Consider the following 24,712-nt stretch of genomic DNA (forward strand, 5'->3'; position numbering starts at 1 on the left):
TTGTTTCTGTGACAGCATAAATGCTATTTACTGAAAAACGATGCATTTCACAGCATATCTGAACCACAATGTTTCAGGTGGTGTTTGCTGCATGGTGTGTCGGCCTTCACGGTGCTATGTGTTCAGATCTAAGACTGCAGTGACATCATCTGAAGTAACGTAAAGGAACACCGCCAGAAATACCTCAGATTCTAAAGGTTTGAATGTGGTACTAGACATTCAGAAATCTTTACCGTTGCCAAAATTTTTGCATCCCCACGTGTGTGGTCATGACACACAATTTAAGAAGCTGCGATTAGGTTGGAGAAATAGCACAGCAGTTGACAGGCCTGGCTGCTCTTCTGGTGGACCCAGGTCCCATCCCTAGAACCCACATGGTGGTCCACGTCCCATTGACTAACATTTGCATGCAAAGGACGCTGGGAAATGTAGTCCACCTGTGAGTCCTGAAGCAGTGGCTGCACAAGTTGGCTATCCAGTCCTGTGTCGAAAGGTCTGACCTATTGTGGAACCTAGAGAACTCAGGCCCATGAACAGGATAGAGAGGCATCTGCGCTTGCTCAAAGAACAACTTGTTTTCAGGTCACATTTGCTGAAGGGCAAGTGACAGAACAGGCCAGTCTGAGTCACACCTCTGGCCCCCACCACAGCCCAGAAAACCCCAAACTATAGACCACCTGCTGGCCATGGAGGGGCTACAGAGGTGGCTCAGGGAACCACTTGTAAAGTCACCAGTTCTATTTGGCTGAGAGATAGGGACTTCATTCATTTAGATCCCATGTCCCTAGCAGCTCATGCCTCCTCTATTATCACGGCCCATTTTATGGGGACCAAAGAGATTAAACACCTGTCCCAGCTCACCATCCAAGACCCCAGATTTGATTCTGAACCTGCCAGCCTTGACCCCTCCCTCCATCGCTATGTCTGTAAAAGTTAGTTTCACTCCCTTCAAATGGACTCAAAAGTTACAAGTCACGCCACCCTGAGGCTAGAGGTCTGCGTGGGCGAGCACGAGTTATCCCGGAAGGTTTCCCTCTGTGCAGACAACAGCGGTGTCCTTGAGCCGCAAGGCCACCATATGGGGACGAGAGCTGCACCATACACTCTAGCCGACAGGGGGCGCCTATCGCACCGAGCTCGTGACCTCCCCGTGGCTGACTGCGCTCGCGCACTCCCGCCGATAGGCGGCGCCGCGGGCCCCGGACCCGGAAGTGGACCGCTCCACCCCCGGACCCGCTGCCCGGGCAGCGTCCCACTCGCCCAGCCATGGGGCCGCTGCGCTGGCTACCGCTGCTCGGCCAGCTGTTGCTGCTGTGGCCGCCGGCGGCCCGGCCCGCCGGCCCCATCCGGGCCTTCGTGGTGCCCCACAGTCACATGGACGTGGGCTGGGTCTACACGGTGCAGGTAAGTGTGGGGTGTTCCTGAGCTCCTTGCACAGTAGCTGCCTCCTGCGGGGTGCACCCGGCCCAGCCGGGAAGTGGGGCAGCCTGGGCTGCAGCCCCCCCAGCCTGACCCTGCTGTCTGAGCCTCAGCCTCGGGCTGGCCTCTTCCTGCCTCGGAGTCCTGGTCCTATCTTATTAGATGGTCCCCGCAAACGTTAAGGAAGGGGAGTATGTCCCCAAAATGTGGGTTGACAGGTAACCAATCTCGGGAATAAGCCTGGAGTAGCCTAAGGTGGGGTTGGTTTCCAAGCAGGTGGCTGTCAGCTGACGACAAGGAAATGGGCTGGCCCTCTGTTGTGCTGACTTGAGGGCTAGCCAGTTCAGCTTCCTCTTCACACTCCTACTCGGCCAGATAAGCTTGGTACTGGGCCTGTAACATCAAGGTTCTTACTGTTCAAGACCTTGGACAGAGGGGGCAGGGTGCGGCTTTCTGTCCACTGACCCAGGCTCCTCATCTGTAATGTATGTGGTGATCCCTACTTCATACCCCTAGGCCCGAGTACCCCGGAGGTGTTAGGCACCAGGGTGCCTGGTCTGTGGATCTTCCCTTTGGTCCTTTGGGCTCACCACCACCCTTGGGGCTGTTGTGATGGCTTCTGCCTCCCCAGGAAAGCATGCGAGCCTATGCAGCCAATGTCTACACCACCGTGGTGGCAGAACTGGTCCGCGAGGAGCAGCGTCGCTTCATCGCTGTGGAGCAGGAGTTTTTCCGGTTGTGGTGGGATGGTGTGGCCTCTGAGCAGCAGAAACAGCAGGTGAGACAGGGACAGGAGTGTCAGGACATGGGTCCCTAGATATCCCAACTGTTACAGGAAAGTTCCAGGAGGAGACTTAAGTAGAGAGTTCCAGATGTGCTCAGGGACATGCCAATTGTAAAAAACAAAAACAAAACAAGAAAACTAGGCTTGTGGTCAGGGCCACTGCCCATGGACAGGGTGATGTTATCTTTCTGTCTGTTCTTGGTAGGGGGCAGACATCCCCCTCAAATGCCAGAATTCCTCCCAAGAGGCATCAGGAGTTGGTGCTTAATCAACACCTAGGTGAACTTTGTCCCCTCCCCTGTCTGCACACACTGACTCTCCCCTGCCCCCTGCTGGCCATGTTTGGGATCCCTGTGGGAGCTTAGTGTCACACAGTACAGAGAATGTGGGCAGGTTGGTGCCTGACCCTGCCACGGGCATCTATAAGCCATGGCTTTCTCTGCTGTAAGACAAGATAGCTGGCTCCCCTTCCGACAGCTTATGCCAAGGATTCTGAGGAAACACCTGGAGCTTGCGGTTTACACATACCAGCTATGGGGGATTGTTGCACAGACTTACAGGTATGGTCTGGCAACCGCCTCAAGGGTTTACAGTTTATGGATAAACAGGTATGGTTTCGAAACAGGGCTGTCTGACTTTAGAACCTGCCTCTTCCAATGGAGTCTGTCTCCAACCCTCTGTGAGGGGTGTTGCTTTGTGTATAGCCCTAGGTAAGAAATCTACTAGTGCAGTTCCCTGGAGGCCAGGATTTGGTCTGCTGTGTTTACTACGGACACCTCCCCATATGTAATCAGTGTTTTGGGGTAAGCCACCTGTAGATACCACCATCAGCACACAAGCCAAAAGCAGCATACAAACCACCCACCCTCATGCCCACACTTTTCTCTGCCTATCCCTGAATTCATTTATCTAACATACATTCACTAGCAAGACCGGTGAATTAAACCCCAAATAATAAAGCCCGTCTCCCTCTAAATTGTCAAGCCGCCCCCCCCCCAAAAAAAAGACAGGATGAGGAATTGTTCCCTGAATTAAAGGAACTGAGTGAAAGATGACCATTTACTAGGACCTGTGGTCCTAGGTTGAGTGGTGTGCCAGGAGAGAGACTGGTGGGGCAGTCAGGGAGGGTCACAGAGAGTTCTTCCACAGTGGTTGTAGCATTCTGTTTCCTAGTCGTGGTGATGAGACTGGGGTTAGCATCGTCCTTGTTCCTCTGGAGCACACGAAAGGGCTCAGAGAGAAGCAGGCTGCAGCCAGCTCACCCCAAGTGCTTCAGATAAAATAGGGTGGGGTATATAAACATAGAAGTGCTCACTCAAGAAAACCCAAAAATGTGGCCGACAAGTGGACCTGGGGAGGGATATGCGGAAGCACTGTGTTCTGGTTTTGCAGCTTTTTTTTTTAAAGTTATTTGAAAGTTTAAAGCACATTTGCAGAGTCAGGCATAGATCTGGGTCTCTGATAGCTGCCTTGGGTTATGTGCTTCTGAGTGCCGAGGGCAAGGTGTGAACCAGGACAGCGTTCTGCTTTTGCGGAGTGAGCCAGGGTGCGAGCCAGGGTGCGGTTCTCCCTGAGAAGTGCTGCAGGCTTGGGACCTATGACTGTCTTCTTCTGCCTGCCCGTGACCAGGTGCACCAGCTCCTGGATGAAGGACGCCTGGAGTTTGTTCTCGGAGGCCAGGTCATGCATGATGAGGCTGTGACCCACCTGGACGACCAGATCCTACAGCTCACAGGTTTGGACGCTGCGCTCACTTCTTTATCATTGCTGATAAGTTAGCTGAGAAAAACAGCCAAACTGTTGGCTTGGCCTATAGTTTCTGCAGGTTCAGCCTACAGTCCCTGGCTCTGTTGATGGTGGCCTGTGGTGAGGCCAAACAGTGGCTGGACCATGTGACTGAGGGCACTTGATTCATGGTAGATAAGAAGGAGCCGAGACAAAGTGGACCTGCCAACACTCTGTAAAGGATATCAGCACAGCTCTCTTTGGAGAGAAGGGAGAGCATCTTGAAACCCACCAAGCTTATTAACCCACACTTGTTATTGGCTGTCTCCATAATCCATACTGTTGAAAGATAAATTCAGGCACATTTAAACTGTGAGGCTGATTTGCACAGTCCACAGCAGAACGCAAGCAACCCAGGGACACATGGATGCAGTTGAAGGGAGACATCAGGTGGATTGCTTGGTGGCTCCTGACTGCCTGAACTTAATCTTTCTTGAAGTTTGCGCTGAGCTGGGCTTGTTCGCACATTCATACTCCTAACCCCCTCACCCCGCCACCCAGGCTGTGAGGAAGTCATGGCCTCATGACTTATCAATCATTGATTGGGCTTACCCCGTGACGCTGTCAACTAGAAGATCACATGTTATATGGAAGGCAGTTAGCGCGTCTTTGACTCGCTGCATCCTTCCTCACAGGCTGGAACGTGTCCTGAACAGTCAGGGCTCTGCCAGTATGGGAGTGGCCTAGGGGACTCGCCTGCCCGAGACGATGCTGGTGACCTTGTAGCCTCTTGCTCCATCCTCCCTGCTTCCTGCACATCCCAGCCTGCCCTGCTGGCAGAATGATGCCAGTCGATGCCCCCTGCCTGACCTCTACCTCCTCTGCACGCTGGACTCACCAGAGGATGATCCTCCTCCATCCCTCTTTCCCTTCCTGACCTACTCTCTGGACCTCAACCTCTCTAGGGCTTGCTGCTCTGCTTCCAAATCCTGGCACCATCAGGGTCTCAGTCAGAGCCCCCAGGGCTGGAGTGCCACTGAATCCATGTATCAGGTTCTTGCCATGCAGACTACAAACCATTGGGTGGTAGGAAGACAGCACTTGGGGCAAGGCTTGGGAGAGCTAGTCAGCGGTTCATTCGGCACATGGAGTTCCTTTCTCCTGTAGCCCCGAACCCAGGGACTGTTCCATTGTGTTGGTTTCTGAAAGTTGTTAAAGAAGACAAATGGCTGGATGAGTCTGACCCAGAATGCTTTGCTCTGTAGCAAACGACCCCCAAACTTAGCATCCAACAACAAACATTTAGCATGCCCACTTTCTGAATGGGGACTTCAGGGTCCCTTGGAGTGGCCCTCAGGGTGTCAGGCCTGGCTGTATAATCTGAGGCAGAAAGGTGCACCTCCAAGCTCACTCCTCTAGTCCTGAGGAAGTGAGCCAGACACATACGGACCAGTACTTTGGGATTCCTCTAATAAGAGGTCCCTAGAGCCACCAGGTCCACAGAGACATGTAGAATGACATTGCTAGGGGCAGGGAAGCCATGTTTCAGTTTTGCAGATTGAAAGTTCTGGAACTGAACAGTAGTATGTGTGAATGTAGTTAGCTCTAAGAACTGTACATCTAGAGGTGGTGGTAAATTGCTTCAATGTGTCCAGTTAAGAGTTAATATAAAACCCTCCTCCACAGCCCTCAGGACTTACTTCAGCCTCACACTGAAGCCGCACAGGGCACCTGGAGAGCCAGGGTGAGGGTGGTGGAAGAGGCCACCCTGGTGAGCCCCAGCTAGGTGACTCCTGTCTTTGCAGAAGGACATGGCTTTCTCTATGAAACGTTTGGAATCCGGCCACGGTTCTCCTGGCACGTGGACCCCTTCGGCGCATCAGCGACGACCCCTACCCTGTTTGCCCTGGCAGGCTTCAATGCCCATCTCATCTCTCGGATTGACTACAACCTCAAGGATGTCATGCAGGAAGCTCAGGTGTGTCCCACGACATACCTACTGTCACCTCCTGCTGCCTCCCTGCCCTTCATCGGGTTCTGTGGCAGCTGCCTGACCCTGGCCTGACTCCTGTCACTGCCTCCAAGAGTGGCCTCCTGACCCCAGGCCTCTCCACCCCTTAGCTGGGCCCGGGCTTGGGCTGGCTCCTTCCTAGAGTTATTCATGAGGATTATTATTAGAGGGATGGGGACATCACACACGAGCAGCCATCATGGGTTGATTGTGCTAGGAGGGACCGGTCCTGGTGCCGGCCGTGTTCACCTGGCATCTCCATCCGTGATGAAGCTGCCTTGGAGGTGAGGTGTCAGGTGCACCTGGGCCGTGGGCAGCAAACGTGCGCCCTCACAGCGCTAGAGGCTGTGCGGACTGGGCCTAGCCTTTCTCCTTGACATGCTGAGGGCCCTTTTCTCCTCTTCTGTCCACTGTGGTGTGCCAACGCCTACATCCCACACCCCATACCTCCCTGTAAACAACCTTTCTCTACCTTTGCCCCCACTCCTTCCCCTTCCCTCCCTCTTCCTCACTGCCTTCCCCTCCCCATCTCTCCTCCTCTCTGTTCTCCTCTCTTTACTTTTTTCTGGTCTGGTCTGTTCTAGTAGCAGTAGGGACTGCAGCCAGGGCCACCTTGCAGTGCTCGGGAGATGCTCTGTCACTGGGCTGTGCCCACCCCCTTCACATATGGACACCAGTCCTTCTGTGTTGGGATCCTCCTTCTGTTGAAGATTCATGTTATTTTTAATGGCATGTGAGTGCATCTGTGTGTGGATTATGTGTAAGAAGTCCAGAGGGTCAGATGCTCTGGAACTAGAGTTACAGGTAGTGGTGACTGCCTGACATGGCCCCTGGGAACCAAACCCTGAACCTCTGAAAGAGCACTAAATGTTGGTCACCATAGAGCCATCTCTCTAGCACCAGTTAGGACCCTTCTCCATGGCTTGGCTTGTCACAGCCACTCTGCACGGAGCACCACTGTGCTAACAGAGAGCACGTCTTTGTGCAAGGCACAGTTATAGTTATACTGCTTGCAGATGGGGAGAGGAGGGCTCCAGAGGGAGCACTGCCTCACACAAGATTGCCCAGGGAGCGGCGGTAGAACAGGCCAGCAAAAGTTACACACAGGTCCGTCCCCTGGGCTGCAGCAAAGCATGGTGGGAAGCATTTCGTTGTCACCGGCGAAGCACCGGCTGCTGCCCCTGACCCCGAGCTCAGGCACACGTGGCTGATGTCACCTGGGATGGCCCTGGAGGACTGGAGTTGGCTTCTTCCTGTTTCTCATTCAGAAACCGGGTGGTAGAAGGGTTAGAGAACTTGTACGGGGTCCCCAAGGCAGGGCTGAGCAGAACTGGCTCTGGAGCCCCAAGCCTGTCTTAGGCTGTGTGAGACTGCAGGGTGGGAACTCTCCGTGCCTGTGGTACGCACGCAGGTCAGAGTGAGCTTCCCTGAGGCCTGGTGGGAGTGTGAAGGGGCTTTGCATGTGCCTCTCCAGAAGGCCGCGCTCACCGATGCACGTAGGCTGCTGTCACGGCAACATGTAGCCCTGGTGGCACCCGGCTTGCGGGAATCTTACAGAGGAGATGACACAGGAGCCCCGTGTCTGAGCCTTTGAAAGAGGCTGAAGGTGTGCGCATGCCGTGGGCATGCAAAGGGCCTGAGGGAGGAGAACCGGGGTTCCAACAAGCACTATCCTTGCCTCACCCCATTCTCCCTGGTTCACAGGGGCTGCAGTTCGTGTGGCATGGGTCTCCATCCCTGTCAGCAGAGCAGCAGGAAATCTTCACTCACGTCATGGACCATTATAGCTACTGCACCCCCTCGCACATCCCCTTCTCTAACAGGTAGGTGCCCCTGTCCGCAGCTGCCCTGCGTGGACACCGCCCGCTCTGCGGGACAGCTGTGCAGGCCTCAGATCCTGTGGATCGGGGCAGCATTGTGGCAGGAGCTTCCCATGTCTTTTGGTCTTTTTTGAGACAGGGTTTCTCTGTGTAGTCCTGGCTGTCCTGGAACTCACTCTGTAGACCAGAGTTTTGTTTTTTTCAAGACAGGGTTTCTCTGTATAGCCCTGACTGTCCTGGAACTCACTCTGTAGACCAGGCTGGTCTCGAACTTGGAAATCCACCTGCCTCTGCCTCCCAAGTGCTGGGATTAAAGGCGTGCGCCACCACTACCTGGCTTATTGATTTATTTTTATGCATCAGTTTCTGTGCACCATGTGTGTGCAGTGCCCAGAGAGGCCAGAAGGTGGTGCTGCATCCCGCCTGGAGCTAGAGTTACAAGGCAGCTGTGAGCTTCTGATGGGGCCCTGCGTGCTCCAGGGCTCGGCTGTCCTCATCTACAAGGTGAGGAATTTAAGCCAGCAGATACCAAGGACACCACCCCCACCCCACCCTCACCCCCATACCCCCACCACCACCACCCCACCACCCCCACTGCGCCTCCTTTCTCAGACTTCCCTTCACAGAGGCTGCCTCAGAGCCTCTTCACCCTCTGGCTCTTCCTGCTTCAGTGGGGTTGTCCCCTGCTCTGGGGACCAGCTGTCTTCCTGTCCCTGTCTACCTGGCCTGGAAGAGAGAGCTAGTTACAGGGAAAGGCACCGGCCAGAGACGGGCAGGGATTTCTCAGCTATGAGGACTGTTGTCTCCACATGCACCTGACTGGCCTGGCTTTGCTGTGGGGTCAGCCTGAAAGTCAGTTGTTAGCTAACCCTGTAACACAAAGTCCTCATCCCATCAGGTGTCCATGTCCAGGTGTCAGGGATGGCAAGGGGCACGGTCACAGCACAGAGGTGCCACACCGTGTCTTAGAACCAGCTATTCTGTGTCCTGTGATGACAACAGACCGCTGGTGCTCTCAAGTCTGGCAGGGCTGGGTTCAAACCCAGCTCTGCCCTGTGCCTCTGTAAGTCTGTGTGTGAGGGGCTCTGGGAGCGGAGAGCGAGCAGGCGGCAGGAACAACACCTGGAGTGTCCTTGCCACTCGCCGGGCTGCTCTGCTAGGCGCTGTGTCTGGCTTTTATACCACAAGCTGTTTCTGTTGCTCTTCCTGTCCACTCACTATTTATCAAGGAGAGGCAGGCTTGGCAAAGGTGGCTTAGTCAGGGCCGCAGGTGGCCAGGATCTCCTGACTGCCACCAGGGCTATGTGGTGTGAATAGTGACGTTACTTCCTGGGGCTCTCCAGACCATGGAGACCAGGAGAATCTGTTAGGGAGTGACCCTGTTGCTATAGAAACCTCTGATGTTTGCTCATCACAGATTTGGGGGCGGACTTTGAGAAAGGTGTTTTGTTTTTCTTTTTTCTTTTTTAATTATTTGGTTGGGCGGTTCTGGTTTGATTTGGGCTTTTTTTTTTCTTCAGACTTTTTTATGTGTGTAAATGTTTTTCCTGCATGTACATGTGTGTACTAGTACCTGCAGAGGACATTGGCTCCACTGGAACTGGAGTTACAGGGGTTTGTGAGTGTTCACGTGGGTGCTGGGAACCGAACTCAGGACCTCTGCAGGAGATAGCTCAGGACTCCTAAGCCATGACTCCAGCCCCTGGTTTTGTTTTTCCTGATGCAGTTTCTCTCTGCAGCCCAGGCTGGCCTTGAACTTGCGTGAGGCTTCCTGTGTCGCCTGGTGAGGGCTAGGGTCACAGATGTGGGCCATCGTGCTCAGCTTTGGTCTTTATTTAATCGCATTACTTTTCAAAATCTTAACTCCTGGTATTCGGGGCAGTTTTCTACCCAAGATGAATTTCACCCCAGCCTCAACCAAGCAAGGAGGTAACAAACCATGCATTAGCCTTAAGCCTCTTCATTGGGTCTCTCCCGCTCAGCCTCTGTCCTCCCTCAGGTCTGGATTTTACTGGAATGGTGTGGCCGTCTTCCCAGAGCCACCCCCAGATGGTGTGTATCCCAACATGAGCGAGCCTGTCACCGGAGCCAACATCCAACTCTACGCTGAGGCTCTGGTGACCAACGTCAAGCAGAGGGCAGCGTGGTTCCGGACTCCCCACGTCCTCTGGCCCTGGGTACGGTGTGCTCCACTGAGTGTCCGCAGTACTGCCAGGCCCTCCTGTGCAGCCTGTGGCAGGAGCAGCCTGCATGTGAGACAGGCTCTAAGCTAGCCCATCTCTACCCAGCTCCCTGTAGACCCTGGGGCCTCACCCACTCTCCTCCCCTCCCCCTGCCCCGCCTCCAGGCTGATGGATAACCTCCCGGGCAAACCAGCCTCCACCCCACCACTCACGTTGTCTGGAACTGAAAGCCAGTCTCTGGGTGCATCAGGCTCCCCATCAGTGCAATGGGTCTATAAAGCTATCTGCCGTGAGGCCCGTGAGAGGGGCATGCCTGGGGGGGACAGGCCCGTGCCCTGTCACTATTATTAAGCTATATTAAGGTATTTGTCTCATCGTCTAACTGGTTACCACTATACCAGGTGTAAGGTATTTCTGGAATCCATTTTGCAACAGGGATCTGGGGCTCAGAGATATTAAGGAATTGTCCTGAGGCCACACAGCGCCTTAGCTGTGCAAGTAGAAAGGGGTGGCATTCAGTCTGGACCTGACAGGTGACCCACAGCCTGCCTCCCTGGTCCTGCTTGTGGTCAGGCTGTGTAATAATCATTATCACAGTTAATCCTAGTGACAGTTACTTAAGAGACAGCTGATGGTGAGTGACAGGAGTCTCTCCAGTCCCCTGGTTGGCCAAGGAGAGTGGGTGGGCTGCTGGGGGTGTCGGTGTTAAGCTCTTTCGCCTGGGCAAGGGCTCTGAAGGTTCCCAGAGGTTCCGACCACTGCTCTGTGTCCCGCAGGGATGTGACAAGCAGTTCTTCAATGCCTCAGTGCAGTTTGACAACATGGACCCCCTGATGGAGTACATCAACAACCGCACGGCCCAGTTTGGCATCTCAGTGCAGTACGCCACACTGAATGACTACTTCCAAGCCCTGCACGACTCCAACGTGACCTGGGACATCCGTGACCACCGTGACTTCCTCCCCTATTCTTCAGGTGTGAGCCTTGGGAGGCTGGGGCCATCAGTATCGGGGGTACAGACCTACCTTCCAGCTCCGTGTAAGTCTGGGGGTGAGGAGCACCAGGCTTTTCCCCCCTAGACAGCCGTCTCCCAGGGCCACACCCGCACAGTCATGGGAGTGCCTGCTCCCCACTCTCCCCACATGCCCGCCCCCGGGCAGCATCTCCTCACTCCAGGGGGAGGCAGTCAGAGCCTCCTCTGTGTCCCAGCAGTCACCCTTTCTTCTCGCTCTGCTCTGTCATTGTCACTGTGAGAGATGTCATCTATTTCCTGCCTGCATCCTCAGGAAAGGACACAGCCTCTGCTCCCCGGCTGGCGGGAGTCCGGGAGCCATCAGCCTCACAGTAGGAATATTGATGGTTCTGTTGTGTCAGGCAGGGACCCACCCAGTCCCTGCTCTCAGCACTCTTAGATGCAGGGAAGGCACCAAACTTCAACACCCCCAGGCTGGTGCGCGCCCCTCCTGGTGGCTACAGCAGAGCCCACGTCTGCCTAGTTTCCAGCAGAGAGCCAGGGACTCCATGCCCAAGTCCTGCCTCAGAACATCTCAGAGTATTTTCTTGTTGTGCCTTTGTCGTGGGGCTCGGGTACAGCTCGGTGACAGAGCACTTGTCTGGGTTCCAAGCACATGGCTTCCATCCCCATGCTAAAAACAAAAGGTAACTCTCCTCATCGCACAGCCCGTGAAGGCCCCATGGCCTTGCTTTTCGCCTTTTTGTTTTGTTTTATTTTGGTTTGGTGTTGCCTTTTGCCTTTGCTTTTGCTAGAGGAGGAGCCCAGGCAGTGTGTGTAGGATGCTGATGGGCTCTGTTGAGCAGGACAGCTCAGAGACCAGAACTTAGCCATGCCGGCCAGAGAGCTCTGCCCAGCCAGACACTCATGCACCAGCTGAGCGATCCAAGACTGGACGAGGAGCCACACTTGGATGGCATCTGCTGGCTGACCGTGTGATCACCGTGCCTAGAGCAGGGCCTGCCCTTGCTTTCCCATGCCACAGTGACACCTGTGAGCCCGACCCCACCTGGTTTCACGCGTGAAGGATTAGGGGAAGAGACCCCTGTGAAGGGTGCTTCCCTTCTCCCCATTTCTTTCCCTTCCAAAGAAACTGCACACATAGGCTCCAGCTGCAGGGCCCCCTTGACTTAGCTGCTATAATTCTCAAGACCGCACTGTGGGCAGACATGGAAGGGACAGGGTAGGACTGTGGGCACAGCCACAACTATGGGATGGGATACATTTTGTGAATATGGAGTCCGAGAGGGAGAAGGTTTCATGTGTGGGTATCAGAGCTGCGTGAGTGGGACTGACATGTGTACGTGGCTAAATGAAGATGGCGTGGTGTAGAACAGGAGTTGGGGGGCTATAGTGCCCGGCATACAGCCTGGGTAGCCGAGTTGCAGTGAGTTCCTAGCCTTCTACCCACTCAGTTTGCTGGTGCGTTCTGACCACCTAACTGTGGCCTTCCCTTGGAGCCACGTGACCGACCACTCACTGGAGTCTGGTTCTGCTGGTCCTGTGGGGAAAGACTAGGAAATAGAGGCAGAAGCTAGACCTGGAGGAGGCAAGAAAGGAAAAACCACAAGAGCTTAAGACCCGCCTTCTGGAACAGGCGGCTGACTCCCATCCTGATCCCCACCCTGCCTCCATCCTGAGTCCCTTAGCAGCCTACCAGGCGTCTCTCTGCTCCCACCTCTCCCTCGGAGGGCCTTGGGAGGAACCCTGCTGATGGTCAACCTGACCCAGGGACTCCCTGAGGCCCACAGAGTCACATACAAAAGTATCTATCTGTCCAAGTCTCTTCCTTTCCTTGCCTCATGTCACACACACCCCCTCGCCCAGCTCTCCAGCTGTTTATGGATGTGGGGGCTGCATGCTTCCTAGGTGTGCAGTGGGCTGTCTTCTTTCCTGTTGTGATACCCAAGTACCTACCTTGTCCCAGTCTGCCCAGGCTAGCCTGACTTTCCCACCAAACACCAGACCCTGCCCAGGGGTCCTGGTGTTACCCCCAGTCCTGTGTGCTTTCCTGGGTGGCCCGGCAGAGCTAGAACCCTCAGGTCTCCCCAGTTCCACACTCAGACCTGCAGGCTAGGCCCTCCCTCACTGCACGTTCTTACCTTCCAGAGCCGCGGCAGGCCTGGACGGGCTTCTACACATCCCGGAGCACCCTCAAGGGTCTAGCGAGACAAGCCAGTGCCTTGCTGTATGCTGGGGAGTCCATGTTCACGCGCTACATGTGGCCAGACCCGCGTGGGACTCTGGACCCTACCTGGGCCCTGCAGCAGCTCCAACAGCTTCGCTGGGCTGTGTCTGAGGTAAAATCCCTCTATGGCCTTAGTGTGACTGGGTCCTCTTGTGGTATGTGGTTCTCCATGATTAGAGGCTCCACTGTATAGAAGAGGAAACTGTGGTCCCCTCTGGTCACAAGGCTGGTGCCGTGTGAAACTGAGTCACAGCAGGACCCTAGGTCTCAAGACATCCACCCATTGAGTGGCTTTCTTAAGCTTCACACCTGACTGGACAAAGAATAGAGAGTAGACTGGCATCTGTGCCCTTCCTGGATCCAAATCTCAGCTCTCCGATGACCTTAACCTCACGACATTTGCTCTCTGGGCCCCTTTCCCTTCCCTGTACCCCACAGGATGGTGTGGCAATGGAATGGCATGGTAGCCGTCTCCGCCCACCTCTCTCCTCTGCATCCATGGGAAAACGAGAAGCCTTGTAGAGAGGCAGAGAGACTTTCAGTGTGCAGCAGAGGAGTGGAGTGTGTGGCTTCAGTCAGGGAACCTTAGTCTCCTGCTCTACAAAGAGCCGGTCCACCTCTCCCTGGTGCCGTGAAGCCTCACTCCCCACACAGAGCACCAGGAGGCGCCAGTGCGCACGGGTTAGATGAGGGGACGCTGGACTCAGGAGGACGCAGGCAGGGCATCCGGCCAGTACTTTAGCCTGCTTCCTGCTTCCCTTCTGTGGGAGGCATGCTCGTCCCTCCCCTGATGTTCTGGAGGCAGATGCCTCCCAGGACCAAGTGTGACATCCTTCCTTGACTCTGGCGGTGACAGGTCCAGCACCACGACGCCATCACAGGCACTGAATCCCCCAAGGTGAAAAACATGTACTCGGAACATCTCAGAATGGGGATGCTGGGTGTACGCAAGCTGATGGCCTCCATTGCCCTGGACGGGCCCCGAGTGTCTGGCACAGGTAAGCCAGGCCCCTACGGGGAGGCAGTGGCTTGGCTTTGGGGCCGGGAGCGATAGATAGCACATAGTTATAATCCCAGCATTAGGGAGGCAGAGGCAGGTGGATTTCTGTAAGTTCAAAGCTACCTTAGTTTACATAGTAAGTTCCAGGACAGCCAGAACTACTTAACAGAGAAATCGTGACTCAAAAAAAAAAAAAAAAAGAAAAAGAAGAGTCTGGGACAGAAGTGGGGACCGGATCCTCACATGAGCCTGAGGCCCTGTGCTCCTGTCACCGTGGCATGATCTTGCTGTCTGGTTCAGTGCTTCAGGCCTGGTTCTCTGTCCTGCAATCCAGGGTAGACTGGTAGCACAGCTAGACTGAGCCAGAACCACTGCTGAGCTCTGAGTGTCTGCGGCGTCTCGAATGCTCCTGTGGCATTTAATGCCTTGCACAGCCCATGACAAGGGGGCCTCCAAGGGCCCTGAGACTCGGAGGTCACAGCTCAGCTCAGGCAAGGCAGGGCAAGAGCCAGACTTTGAACCCACCTCCCGTGCTCCCCACTGTATCCTCTGGCCCCGGCCTGCCTGGTCCAGCCTTTCCTCTCAAACCCAGCTGGACCGCAGGTGACCTCCGAGCAGTCATGGCCCAGCTTCTGTGTCCATCAAGTGTCACAGGTGTAGAGTGACCATCATACAACGGAGATCTTTGAAACCAGGGAAATCAAGAGCAGCGGGGACAAGGCCCCAGGTCCCTGAGCCCTGCCTTGTTCCTCTTGTGCATTTTGCTGGCCCGTTCTAACCTCTCCGGTCTTCTTCACATCCCTGACACGGTCTGGGCTGTGTCTTTCACCAGCCCTGCCCTTCCAGCTCTCTCTGACCCAATCCAGCCTGTAGGTTCCATCCAGGGCTGGCAAAGACCAACCCTGGCCCAGGGGACACCAGTCTGACAGGAGCAAGAGCTGCAGAAAGAGAACCTGGCTTGTGACGTCAGGGCTAGGTAGGGCAGTGAGGTGACCTGTGCCTTCCCATGGGCACACAGATAGGCTTTCTCCAGCACGGAGGAAGAACCAAACAGTGAACTGGGTAGAGGGGACAGCTAGGCCCGAGGAGGGAGGCTGGAGAGCAACAGTGCCTTCAGGGGTCCAGACCCGCATCAGAAGAGCCTCTAGTGCTGGTCAGGGCACTCAAAGCCTTGGATCCAGGCCACACCCCTTCCTCTCCACATCTACCCTAGGGACTCTGGAAGGCCAGGCCTTACCCACCCCATTTCCCCGCCCATCTAGGAGCTTGCAAAGACATCATGGGGCCTCAAGTGACATCTGTTCTCTCTATAGACACAAGGTCTGTGGGATACTCTGCCTCTGTGTACAACCCGCTAGCCTGGAAGATCACCACCATTATCACCCTGACCGTTGCTTTCCCCAGTGTCAGCGTCACTGATGAGTTCGGCCACCCGGTGTCAGCACAGGTATGGGCGGGAAGTCCTGCTGGAGAGCATTTGCTGTCTGCCACTCGGTAACCTCGTTCCACTGCACCTATGCAAAGGCCCTGAGCGTCTTAAAGATGCGCTCTAGCAGGGGTGCCAAGGTTGGGGTGAGCTCTAGGCTGCCCCCTCTGCACTCCTGAGACATTCAGTAAGAGTCACATCATCTCCTGTCATTGTCGTGCACCCCCCCTACCCCCACCCCCGTGGACCACTGGCAGCATGGGAAAGGACAAGACAGAGAGAGGGGAAGTGAGTGTAAGGCAAGACCCCAGAGATAGTGTCTTCAGAGCTGGGGGTGTCTCGGAGAGCAAACCCAAAGCCTGTAAAGATGTCACAGGAATCCTCAGGAGGTAGAAGGCCGCCTCTGCCTGGGCAGACAGTGAGCACACACTCCATTGTGTATGGCCAGCGTTCTGAGGTGACTGAGGAAACTTCTTTCCCTGCTGCTGGCTTGTAGATTCAGAACTCTACAAAGGACCCTTCTGCGTACGACCTGCTCATCCTGACCACCATCCCGGGCCTCAGCTACCGGCACTACCAAGTCAGGCACGCCCGCGGGGGCCAGGCAGGCACCGGGGAGCTGGTGGCCCCCAGGGCCAACACCCTCAAGTTTAGTCTCAAACCAAGGAAGCAGACCAGCCAGGAGGGCAAGCTGCTGGTGCCTGTGACGAATGACTGCTATACTTTGCTGTTCAACCAGGACACCAACATGTTATATAGCATTCAGGATAGGTAAGGCGAGGCCAGCACTGCCTCCGAAGGGTGCCTAGGGCCTGGGTACACGGACAGCGACCTGCGACCCCTTCTGTGCTCACTGTCCCTCCCCAGGGAAGGACCAGGTGATAGCAAGGCCCCTCCTGTTCTTGTGTCCTTAGAAGGGGGAGCCTGGGCCACTGCAGACCGCTTTTCTGACTGTCTTTCCTCAGAGCCCTGATCCATACACAGAGGGAAGACTGAAGGGCTCCGAGAGACAGGTGCGCCGTGGTCTGCTTCTCTAAGGGCAAAAGCAGAGCTGTTGCTCAGGAAGTGACTGCACTGTTAACCACAGAAGGACCTTTAATACTCTGTCCCCACCAGCCCTCACCTGTCCGTCTAGACCTGAGCCAACCAGCCACTGCCCTACGTATTTGTGTGTCCAAACCCACCCACGGGTCCACCCGCCCACCCACTCACCTACATCCCTGGGGATAAAGAGTGTGAAGGATCACATGTGACACAGGGATGGCTTGTGCCAGCGTGGCTGCAGAAGAGCAGTCTGGAGACTGTGCTACCAGATGACAGCCTGTGTGCAGCCTCCATCTCGTGACATCACCGGACAGTTCCTGGCTGTGTGTGCACCCAGAGGTTTCCCCTAAGGCCTCTGGTAACTTCCTCAGTCCCCTCCAGGACATTTCCTTCACTCCTGGTCCCCAGCCACACAGCCTTGCTGCCAGCAGATGAGTGATCTTGCTGAGGGCGACCCCAACCATTCTCCTCTCTCACCCCTGCAGACAGAGCAACCACACGGTGCACATGACGCAGGAGTTCCTGGAGTACCATGCCAACGGGGACGTGAAGCAGGGCCCCATTTCTGACAACTACCTCTTTGCACCCAACGATACCGCTGAGCCTTCCTGGGAAGCGGTGGGGATGGAGATGGTGGCGGGCGCGCTGGCAACGGACATAAGGCAGTATTTCTACAGGTGTGTTTCTGGGCAGACAGGTCAGTGAGCCTTGCCTTCCCCAGAGTCCCTGTCCCTGTCCTTGGGCATGGCTCTGGCACGTGGCTAGTCACGTGCACGTGGCACGTGGCATGAAAGACTTGCTCTCCTCTGCCGGTGCTTTTTGCATATCCCTGAGCCACCAAGTTGTGAGTAGCAGAGTCAGAGCATGGGGGAGGGGCTCGCATTGCTCCATGAATGGTCCATGAATCTCCACAGGGTCCATAGTCCTCCACTGGGTTGCTGTGCCGTAGCTGCCTCTGGTCATCCTACATGGAGGGAGGAGCCTCCAGCCAGCCCCTACAGCACTCTCTCCCGTGCCCCCTTCCCAGGAGCATAACAGACCAGGATTACATCTATTCGATCCACACTCGTCTGGCCCACGTGCATCCGAGCCTTGGTGGGGAACTGCTCTGCCAACGGATTGAGCAGCAGTACCGGGTGGGCCCCCTGGACCTAAACCGCGAGGCCATCCTGAGGACCAGCAGCGACCTAAACAGCCAGCAAGTCCTCTACTCTGACAACAATGGCTACCAGATGCAGCGGAGGCCCTACAAGGCTTTCAAGAGCAACCCCATCCCCCGGGTATGCCTGCAGCGGCTCCACGCTGCCCGCGAGCATGTTTCTCCTGACCCCGTTAAGTCCTGCTCATAGCAGTAGAGAGGCCCCGGGGAGAGCTGTTTGAAAGGCCCTGATCAGGTGCTGCCCTCTGGGCTCTGCATCCTGGCAGCGACCTATTTCCTGCTCCCTCAGGGCTCATTCTTGGTGCCGTGTGTGCTGGACGCTTAGCAGGGGCCTAGAGTGCCATCAGTCAGGCCACATGGCTCGGAGGCAGCTCTGCCACTGTGCCTGGGACACAGCTGGTCTCCCAGGTCACCTGACCCTGGACTGAAGCTGCCGCTGGTTGGCACTTGTGTCTGCAGAACTACTACCCCATGGTCCAGTCGGCCTTCATCGAGGATGACAAGAGCAGGCTGGTGCTGCTGGCAGAGCGAGCGCATGGCGTCTCCAGCCAAGGGAATGGGCAGGTGGAGGTAAGGGAGGCCTGGCCGTCCCCCTGTGGGCCCTCACGGCCAGCCACAGCATGGCCAGGGCCGAGGAAGGACCTCAGGTGACTTCCGCAGGTGATGCTCCACCGGCGACTGTGGAACAACCTGGCCTGGAACCTGAAGTACAACCTCACGCTGAACGACAGCTCCGTGGTCCACTCGGTGCTCTGGCTCCTGCTGGGGCCCAAACCTACCATGACCGCCCTGCGCCCGAGGAGCGGGGTGGCTCTGCAGCACAGGCCCATGGTGTTGTTAAAAGAGCTAAGCGATGAAGAGACGCCTGTTCACAGTGAGCATCACCACTGCCCAGGACACGCCCACCAGGGGCAGTGGGGCGCAGTCTGAGTGCTGTCTGTGGTTCCCTCAAGCTTACACTGCTAGTCAGGACGGAGAGACTCACACCTGTTCCCCACCCTCCCCCCTCCTCCCTCAGCCTTCTCCATCTCCTTCCTTGCTGTGTCTTCTTCTTTCTTAAAATGATCCTACATTACCATAGAATTTTAGGTGTCAGATGCACACCACTTAAAAGACTGGCCATCTGCTCAGGGTCGGCTATCAATACCTCAGAGAGCTTCTAGCCCAGGGATGTCTAGCCTTTTGGCTTCTTCTGGTCACATTAGACAGAGAATTGTCATGGGCACACACATTAAATCAGGAGTATAGACAACCTGTGGCCCACAGCTTGTGAGAGCATGAATGTGTGTTCCATGTGGTATTGCAAAGTGACTGCCATCTGCAATGCCCACGTTTGAGAACTGTAGTCAGCTTCCGAAACAAACAACAGAATCACTAAACAAGCTCATATCTTGAGTGAGTTTATGATCTTACGATGGCTGCACCTGTGCCCGCCCTGGGCCAAGGTTAGACCCTGCAGAGCTTACCTAGCCATGACCTAAAGGCAGTGTCTGTGCCGGGCCTCCCCTAGGCCTTCTGTAACAGCTTCCTGGCTCCGTGTCTTACCTGAGATAGCAGGTCCCCGCATGCCGCACTTTTTAAGGGTTCAGCAGTGCAGCCCCTGCAGAATGAGGCCTTGGGAGAATGCGTCTCCATTCTCACCTCCAACCGTGCTGTCTCCCTACTCCCTGGCAGAGCCCTCCCTCCCAGGCATTAGAAGGCAGGTGGCTGCCACTCACCCCTGAGGGCATGTCTCCTAAACTCTTGTGTTTAAGGTTTGTCCTTTGTCCTGCAGGAGTTCTCGGGGTGACTGAGAATGGGTGGGGGACGCGCTCATTCAGAGACTGTTTGATGGGAGCATACTGCCAAGGGCCTGGCAGTGTGTTTGGGGGAGCATAAGACGCCCCCCACATACACCTAGGGTTACCAGGGACCGGATGCAGAAATGGAACCTCTGGTTGAGCAGAGCCTGGGGAGTTCATTAGGTAAGATCGAAAGCCAGGCGTGGCAAGCCATGCCTGTGATCTCAGCACTTGGAGAGCCGAGGCAGCAGCACTGTGCGTTCAAGGCCAGCTTGGTCTACGCAGTGAGACCCCATCTTAAAAAGAGAGAAAGAACAGGGAAGGGAAGCAGAGAAAGGAGGGGCTGAATGAGAGGGCAGGATGGCTGTGGGTGTCTAGGGAGCAGGTACTCCGGACAAGGCAGCTACTCTGTCCACAATGCAGATGGCCAGCCAGGTGGGGTGTGCGCTCCCCCTAGTGGCTAAGATCTTTACTGCAGGCAAAGATTCAGTATGTCTGAGAAGCCTCTCTCTCTCTCTCTCTCTCTCTCTCTCTCTCTCTCTCTCTCTCTCTCTCTCTCTCTCTTCTCTCTCTCTCTCTTCCCCCTTACTTCCTCCATGTGGGTGCCCCTCCCCCACCAAGACAGAACTATATCCCTATACCTCCTTGACTGCTCTCAGAGAACACCTGCCTCCCACTGTGTGAATCAGATGCCTGAGATAATCAGCTTAAAGTAAGGGAGTTCATTTGGCCCACAGTTTCATGGACTGAGTCTGTGGCCACTTGTCTCTGTTGCTTTTTGGTGGCAGGGTACATCACAGTAGGGAATGCAGGGCAGAGAACTGTTTCGATGGCTACAAAGCAAAGAGGGAGGGCATGACCTAGTGACCTAACTTCCTCCGCTAGACCTCACCTCCTAAAGTAGCCCACAGGATGGGGACAAGGATTTTGCATGGGAAACAGGAGATCCAAACCTCACACCCTGCAAAAGGAACTGAGTGAGACTCCAGCTTTGTAGACTGCACTGAAGCAGTCCGAGGGACAGACCCTATTGGTTACATCTGAGTCAGGTGACCCAGGCTAGGCCAATCCACGTGACTTGAGTAGGATGTGAAGGTGGCAGGGCCTGTTGGAAATCAGAGTGGAAGGAGGTGTCAGAGGGCCTCTGTGGTGGTGAAGAAAGGGAGAAGGCTTGCCTCGTGTGAGCCAGCATGTCCCTCTCTGCCCCTTAGTCTCCTCACCTGGAGTCTGAAGTGGCCAGGTGACAAGCTCAAGTCCCTCCATAGCTTAAGCTGTGTGACAGTGGCTGGATGTGGAGAGAGCAGCTTGGGGACAGGAAAGGCCTGTGGGGTGGGGGCAAGGGTAGAACGGGGGCCTAAGATGTGAACTTCACGCTCATTATGCTGTGGGTGGCACATGGGTGACTGGGTGACTGGAAGGGGCAGGAGCTGAATCCCTAAAGGAGTTGGTTCCGAAGTCCCTCTTCACGATCTGTCTGCCTTGCAGGACCCCATAATTCCTGGCCTGTGACATTGCCCCCAAACCTGCACCTGCAGGTCCTCAGCATACCTGGCTGGAAGTACAGCTGGCGCCATGCCCAGCACCTGAAGAACCTTCAGAGAGGTAAGGCAACCGACCAGGGTGACTCTCCGCTAGTCCACCAGACAGTCCTCACAGCTCTGCCAGGTCCCCTGTCCCCTCATCTGTCACATAGGAGACCGAGATCTACAGAGCGTCGGAGAGTGAGCAGTCAAGTCAGTGAGCTGGGGCAGGGTGGTCCCAGCCCAGGACCAGCCACACCCACTGCAGATAGATCCCAGGAAGTCCCCCAGACAGTGTCCTTGTACTGCCCGGCCCTCAGGCTGCCCTGTGTTAGGATCTGTGTTAGTCAACCTTTCATCTCGTGACAAAGCACCTGGAGAGATCAACTCGGGCAGCCAGGGCTAGTGTAAGGGAATAACGCTGCAGGACAGAGCTGATCTGGGACACAGCTTTGGAGGTTACAGCCTGTCATGGCAGGGGCCGTGTGGAAGAGCAGCCGCTCGGTTCATGATGTAAACAGAGACAGACACACAGACACACAGACAGACAAGTCTACATTCTCTGCCTTTTTCCCCTTTCCTCTTGTTTTCCACTTGGGCCTCCATGGGAAGATGGCGACAGTCCTGGTAGGTTTTCCCACCTAGGTTTATCCTCTTGGAGGACACTGAGAAAGTGCTATCCCAATCTCCTAGTGGCCTCTCTCCATCCAGTCACGTTGTCAACCAAGATCAGGCACCATATCCTTCTTTCAGACAGTCCTCCTACAGCCCCCAAGTACCTCATTTCCGCTCACCCTCAAGTTGGGACAGCCTGGTTGTCAGGAGTTTCATTAATTTGTTCAGCAGATGCTCCTTGAGGATGTCAGGGTGTTGGGGGTCCCGGGGTCCCTGATTTCTGGGCCCATTAGACAGTGAGGACAATGAGGAGGGAAGCAGGCATAGGGGAGATGCCACCTGCTAGGAAGCAACACACCTCCTGTGCTCGTGACCACACCCAACTCCAGAGCGGGCAGGAAGGAGCAGGCTGGGGGATTTGAGGACACTGGCATCTGCCCCTGTGACGTGCTAGAGGTCCAGTGTTGACACAGCTCTATCTAGGTCCTGCCTCTGCTGCACATGAGCCATGTGACCATGGACAAATGACTGTCCCTCTGAGTGACAGCTGCAGGTGTGGCCATGTTGCTGTCCTGAAGGGAGGCTGAGATACAGAATCGAGTCCAGAGTGTAAAGGGCTGGGTAAAGCCTTGAGCCTGTTTGACGGGGGTCCTCACTGCCATGTCTATGCCCACAGGCCACCCAGAGAAGCCACAGGCCGACCTGCAGCGCGTGCTGCTGCGCCTGCATCACCTGTACGAAGCAGGGGAGGACCCGGTACTGTCTCGGCCTGTGACAGTGGATCTCAAGGTTAACTGTTCATGCTCACCCCACCCCTGACCAGTCAGGCCTCCAAGCATGCCCTACCAAGGGGAAGCAGCCCTGTCTGAAGTCCCATCCTGAGCCCTTAGTCAGGGGACCACTGGGCATGTTTACAGATGAGACATGCTGGACTCCCAACATGTGCTGTCCCTTCAGGGTGCGTGAGAGTCCCCCGTCAGCACCACAGACCGCATCTGCTCCTTTTTTGTTTAATCTTGTTCTGGGGGAGGCATGTGATACACATGCATGTTTGTATGGCCGTGTAGACAGGTGCATGCAGGTGTGCATACTGCGTACACACATGTGCACATGAGACCAGAACACATTGTCAGGGTGCCACCCTCTCATTTCTCTACCTTATTTTTTGAGACAGGGTCTCTCTCCTATTGAACCTGGAGCTCACTGGGTGGCTAGGCTGACCACTGAGCTGTAGAGACACCCCTTCCCCATCTCTGTCCCTCACCGCTGTCTCCCCCGGTCCCCAGCACTATGGTTACAGACAAGGCAGGCACTTTACCAGCTGAGCCATCTCCTTGGTGCACTGCAAAGCCCTTCAAACAACATGACAGTATCTGTATCATCAGAAAACCTGTTCTCTCTTTGAACACCAGTTCTCCCTGGACTTTGTGGGAAAGGTGACTTAGAGAATCCAGGTCTGTGAGTGGTGTCAGGCTCCCCCAGTCTCCTGAGGCTCAGCCTCCCTGCCTACTAAGCTAGGGAGGTACAAGTTCTTGCCTCAAAGATGACAGAGAGGTTTTGGGGAAATGGTCAGGCACTGCCTGCCGTCTCTCAGGTTTCCAGGCGTCTCCCCATCTAGCGGCCCATTCCCCACAGGGTCCTGCTCATCCAGCAGACCATCAAGGGAGGCACACACCCAAGTCTTAGTTTCCTTACTTGGAACAGGTTGGCATCTGCCCTTGCAGATGAAATCAGCCAAATGTAGGAGGCAAGGTTGGCAGCCTTTAACCCTTTTGATTGGTTAAATGGGCTTCCTGGATCTGGGCCATCAACAGAGACCTCCCCTCCCTTTGCTTCCATCCCTGCAGGTTGTACTTCGAGGACTGGGGTCTATAGTGGCTGTGGAGGAACGCTCACTCACAGGGACCTGGGATGTGCGGAAGCTGAAGCGCTGGCACTGGAGCACAAAGACTGGCCACAGAAAAGGTCCGGGGCCCTGGGTATCCCTGCCAGGCTGGGGAACAACAGACCCGCCCTGTGCTGGGTGGCCTTGTGTGGCTACTTTCCCTCTGAATCCACAACCGATGTTAATTACCAGATTAGGTTAAAACAGCTTTGGGTTAATACCCTTCCTGCCAGGGCTCCACAATGGTGTGTGTGTGTGTGTGTGTGTGTGTGTGTGTGTGTGTGTGTGTGCATCTGTGTGAGAGAGTATTTCAGCCATGCAGGAGGGAACAGGCCAATAGATAAAGAAGCCTCCTGCCAAGGCTGGAGCTCAAGCAGGCCTTGAATAGAGCTAGTGAGGTCAGGGTAGGTTTTTTTGATGGTCCCACTCAGACCCGAGGTGCTCAGTGCAGCCCCACGGGGAAATCTAACTAGCAGGCAGAGCACTGCCCTTCAGGGCAGCCACAGGGGAAGCTACATGATGAGACCTGCTTCAGCAGGAGTCCTGGGAGGAGGGGACAGCCAAGGCCATCTCCAGGAGGGAGCCATCGAAGAGAGCAGGACGTGTTGGTAAGGGGAGTCCAGGGGGAAGAGCCAAGCAGACAGAATTCCTTTGTCATCCCCAGGCCACCACAACTCCCCACCAAGGTCCCCAAGAGGCTCCGTCATCACTGTGTACCCCAAGGAAATCCGGACCTTCTTCATTCACTTTCAGCAGTGACATCAATGCAGTTGGCCCCAGGGACACTGACCTGGAACCCACCGCCCACAAAAACAATGAAGCCGGCCCCAGGGGTGGGGACAAGCTGCTCACCCGATGGCCGTGTGGCAGAACGTGGCCGTGTGGCAGAACTTGGCTGTGTGGCAGAACGTGGCCATGTGGCAGAACGTGGCTGTGCGTGCCTTCGGGGAGAGGGAATTCTCTCTCTTTTTTTTAATAAAAACTTAAGGCCTGGGCTCTTTCTTCCCATGTTTAAGCCGGCCCTCTCCTCACCTCCCTTCTTTCTGCTCTTCTTCCGCCCCCCTTCCCTCCCACCCACTCTCAGTTTTTAAAAAGAGCCTTTACCTTTCAAAAGTTACCATGAATGAATTATAGAAACTC

The 24,712-nt window shown here is 55.4% G+C and overlaps 1 protein-coding gene across 1 annotated transcript; it reads left to right on the forward strand.

Annotated features, from left to right (window-relative positions):
- Window positions 1-1,203: 1,203 nt before the first annotated feature.
- Window positions 1,204-24,566, forward strand: Man2b2 (mannosidase alpha class 2B member 2). Its single transcript, XM_052198295.1, has 19 exons — window positions 1,204-1,404; window positions 2,051-2,197; window positions 3,833-3,938; window positions 5,734-5,906; window positions 7,644-7,762; window positions 9,759-9,936; window positions 10,719-10,917; window positions 13,064-13,254; window positions 13,999-14,140; window positions 15,456-15,589; window positions 16,065-16,339; window positions 17,098-17,289; window positions 17,640-17,892; window positions 18,231-18,341; window positions 18,432-18,645; window positions 21,038-21,154; window positions 22,364-22,476; window positions 23,535-23,652; window positions 24,237-24,566. The coding sequence occupies exons 1-19, from the start codon at window positions 1,267-1,269 to the stop codon at window positions 24,329-24,331; spliced, it is 3,015 nt and encodes a 1,004-aa protein (XP_052054255.1). The 5' UTR covers window positions 1,204-1,266; the 3' UTR covers window positions 24,332-24,566.
- Window positions 24,567-24,712: the final 146 nt, after the last annotated feature.

This window comes from Apodemus sylvaticus, chromosome 11 (genome assembly GCF_947179515.1).
Source record: "Apodemus sylvaticus chromosome 11, mApoSyl1.1, whole genome shotgun sequence".
Classification (NCBI taxonomy): domain Eukaryota; kingdom Metazoa; phylum Chordata; class Mammalia; order Rodentia; family Muridae; genus Apodemus; species Apodemus sylvaticus.

Bases quoted from the DNA above. Each gene is read 5' to 3' on its own strand.
- Man2b2 (XM_052198295.1), top strand. From the start codon at position 1,267: ATGGGGCCGCTGCGCTGGCTACCGCTGCTCGGCCAGCTGTTGCTGCTG. The intron at 2,198-3,832 runs GTGAGACAGGGA...GCCCGTGACCAG, and splicing joins CTGAGCAGCAGAAACAGCAG to GTGCACCAGCTCCTGGATGA. The intron at 22,477-23,534 runs GTTAACTGTTCA...CCATCCCTGCAG, and splicing joins CTGTGACAGTGGATCTCAAG to GTTGTACTTCGAGGACTGGG.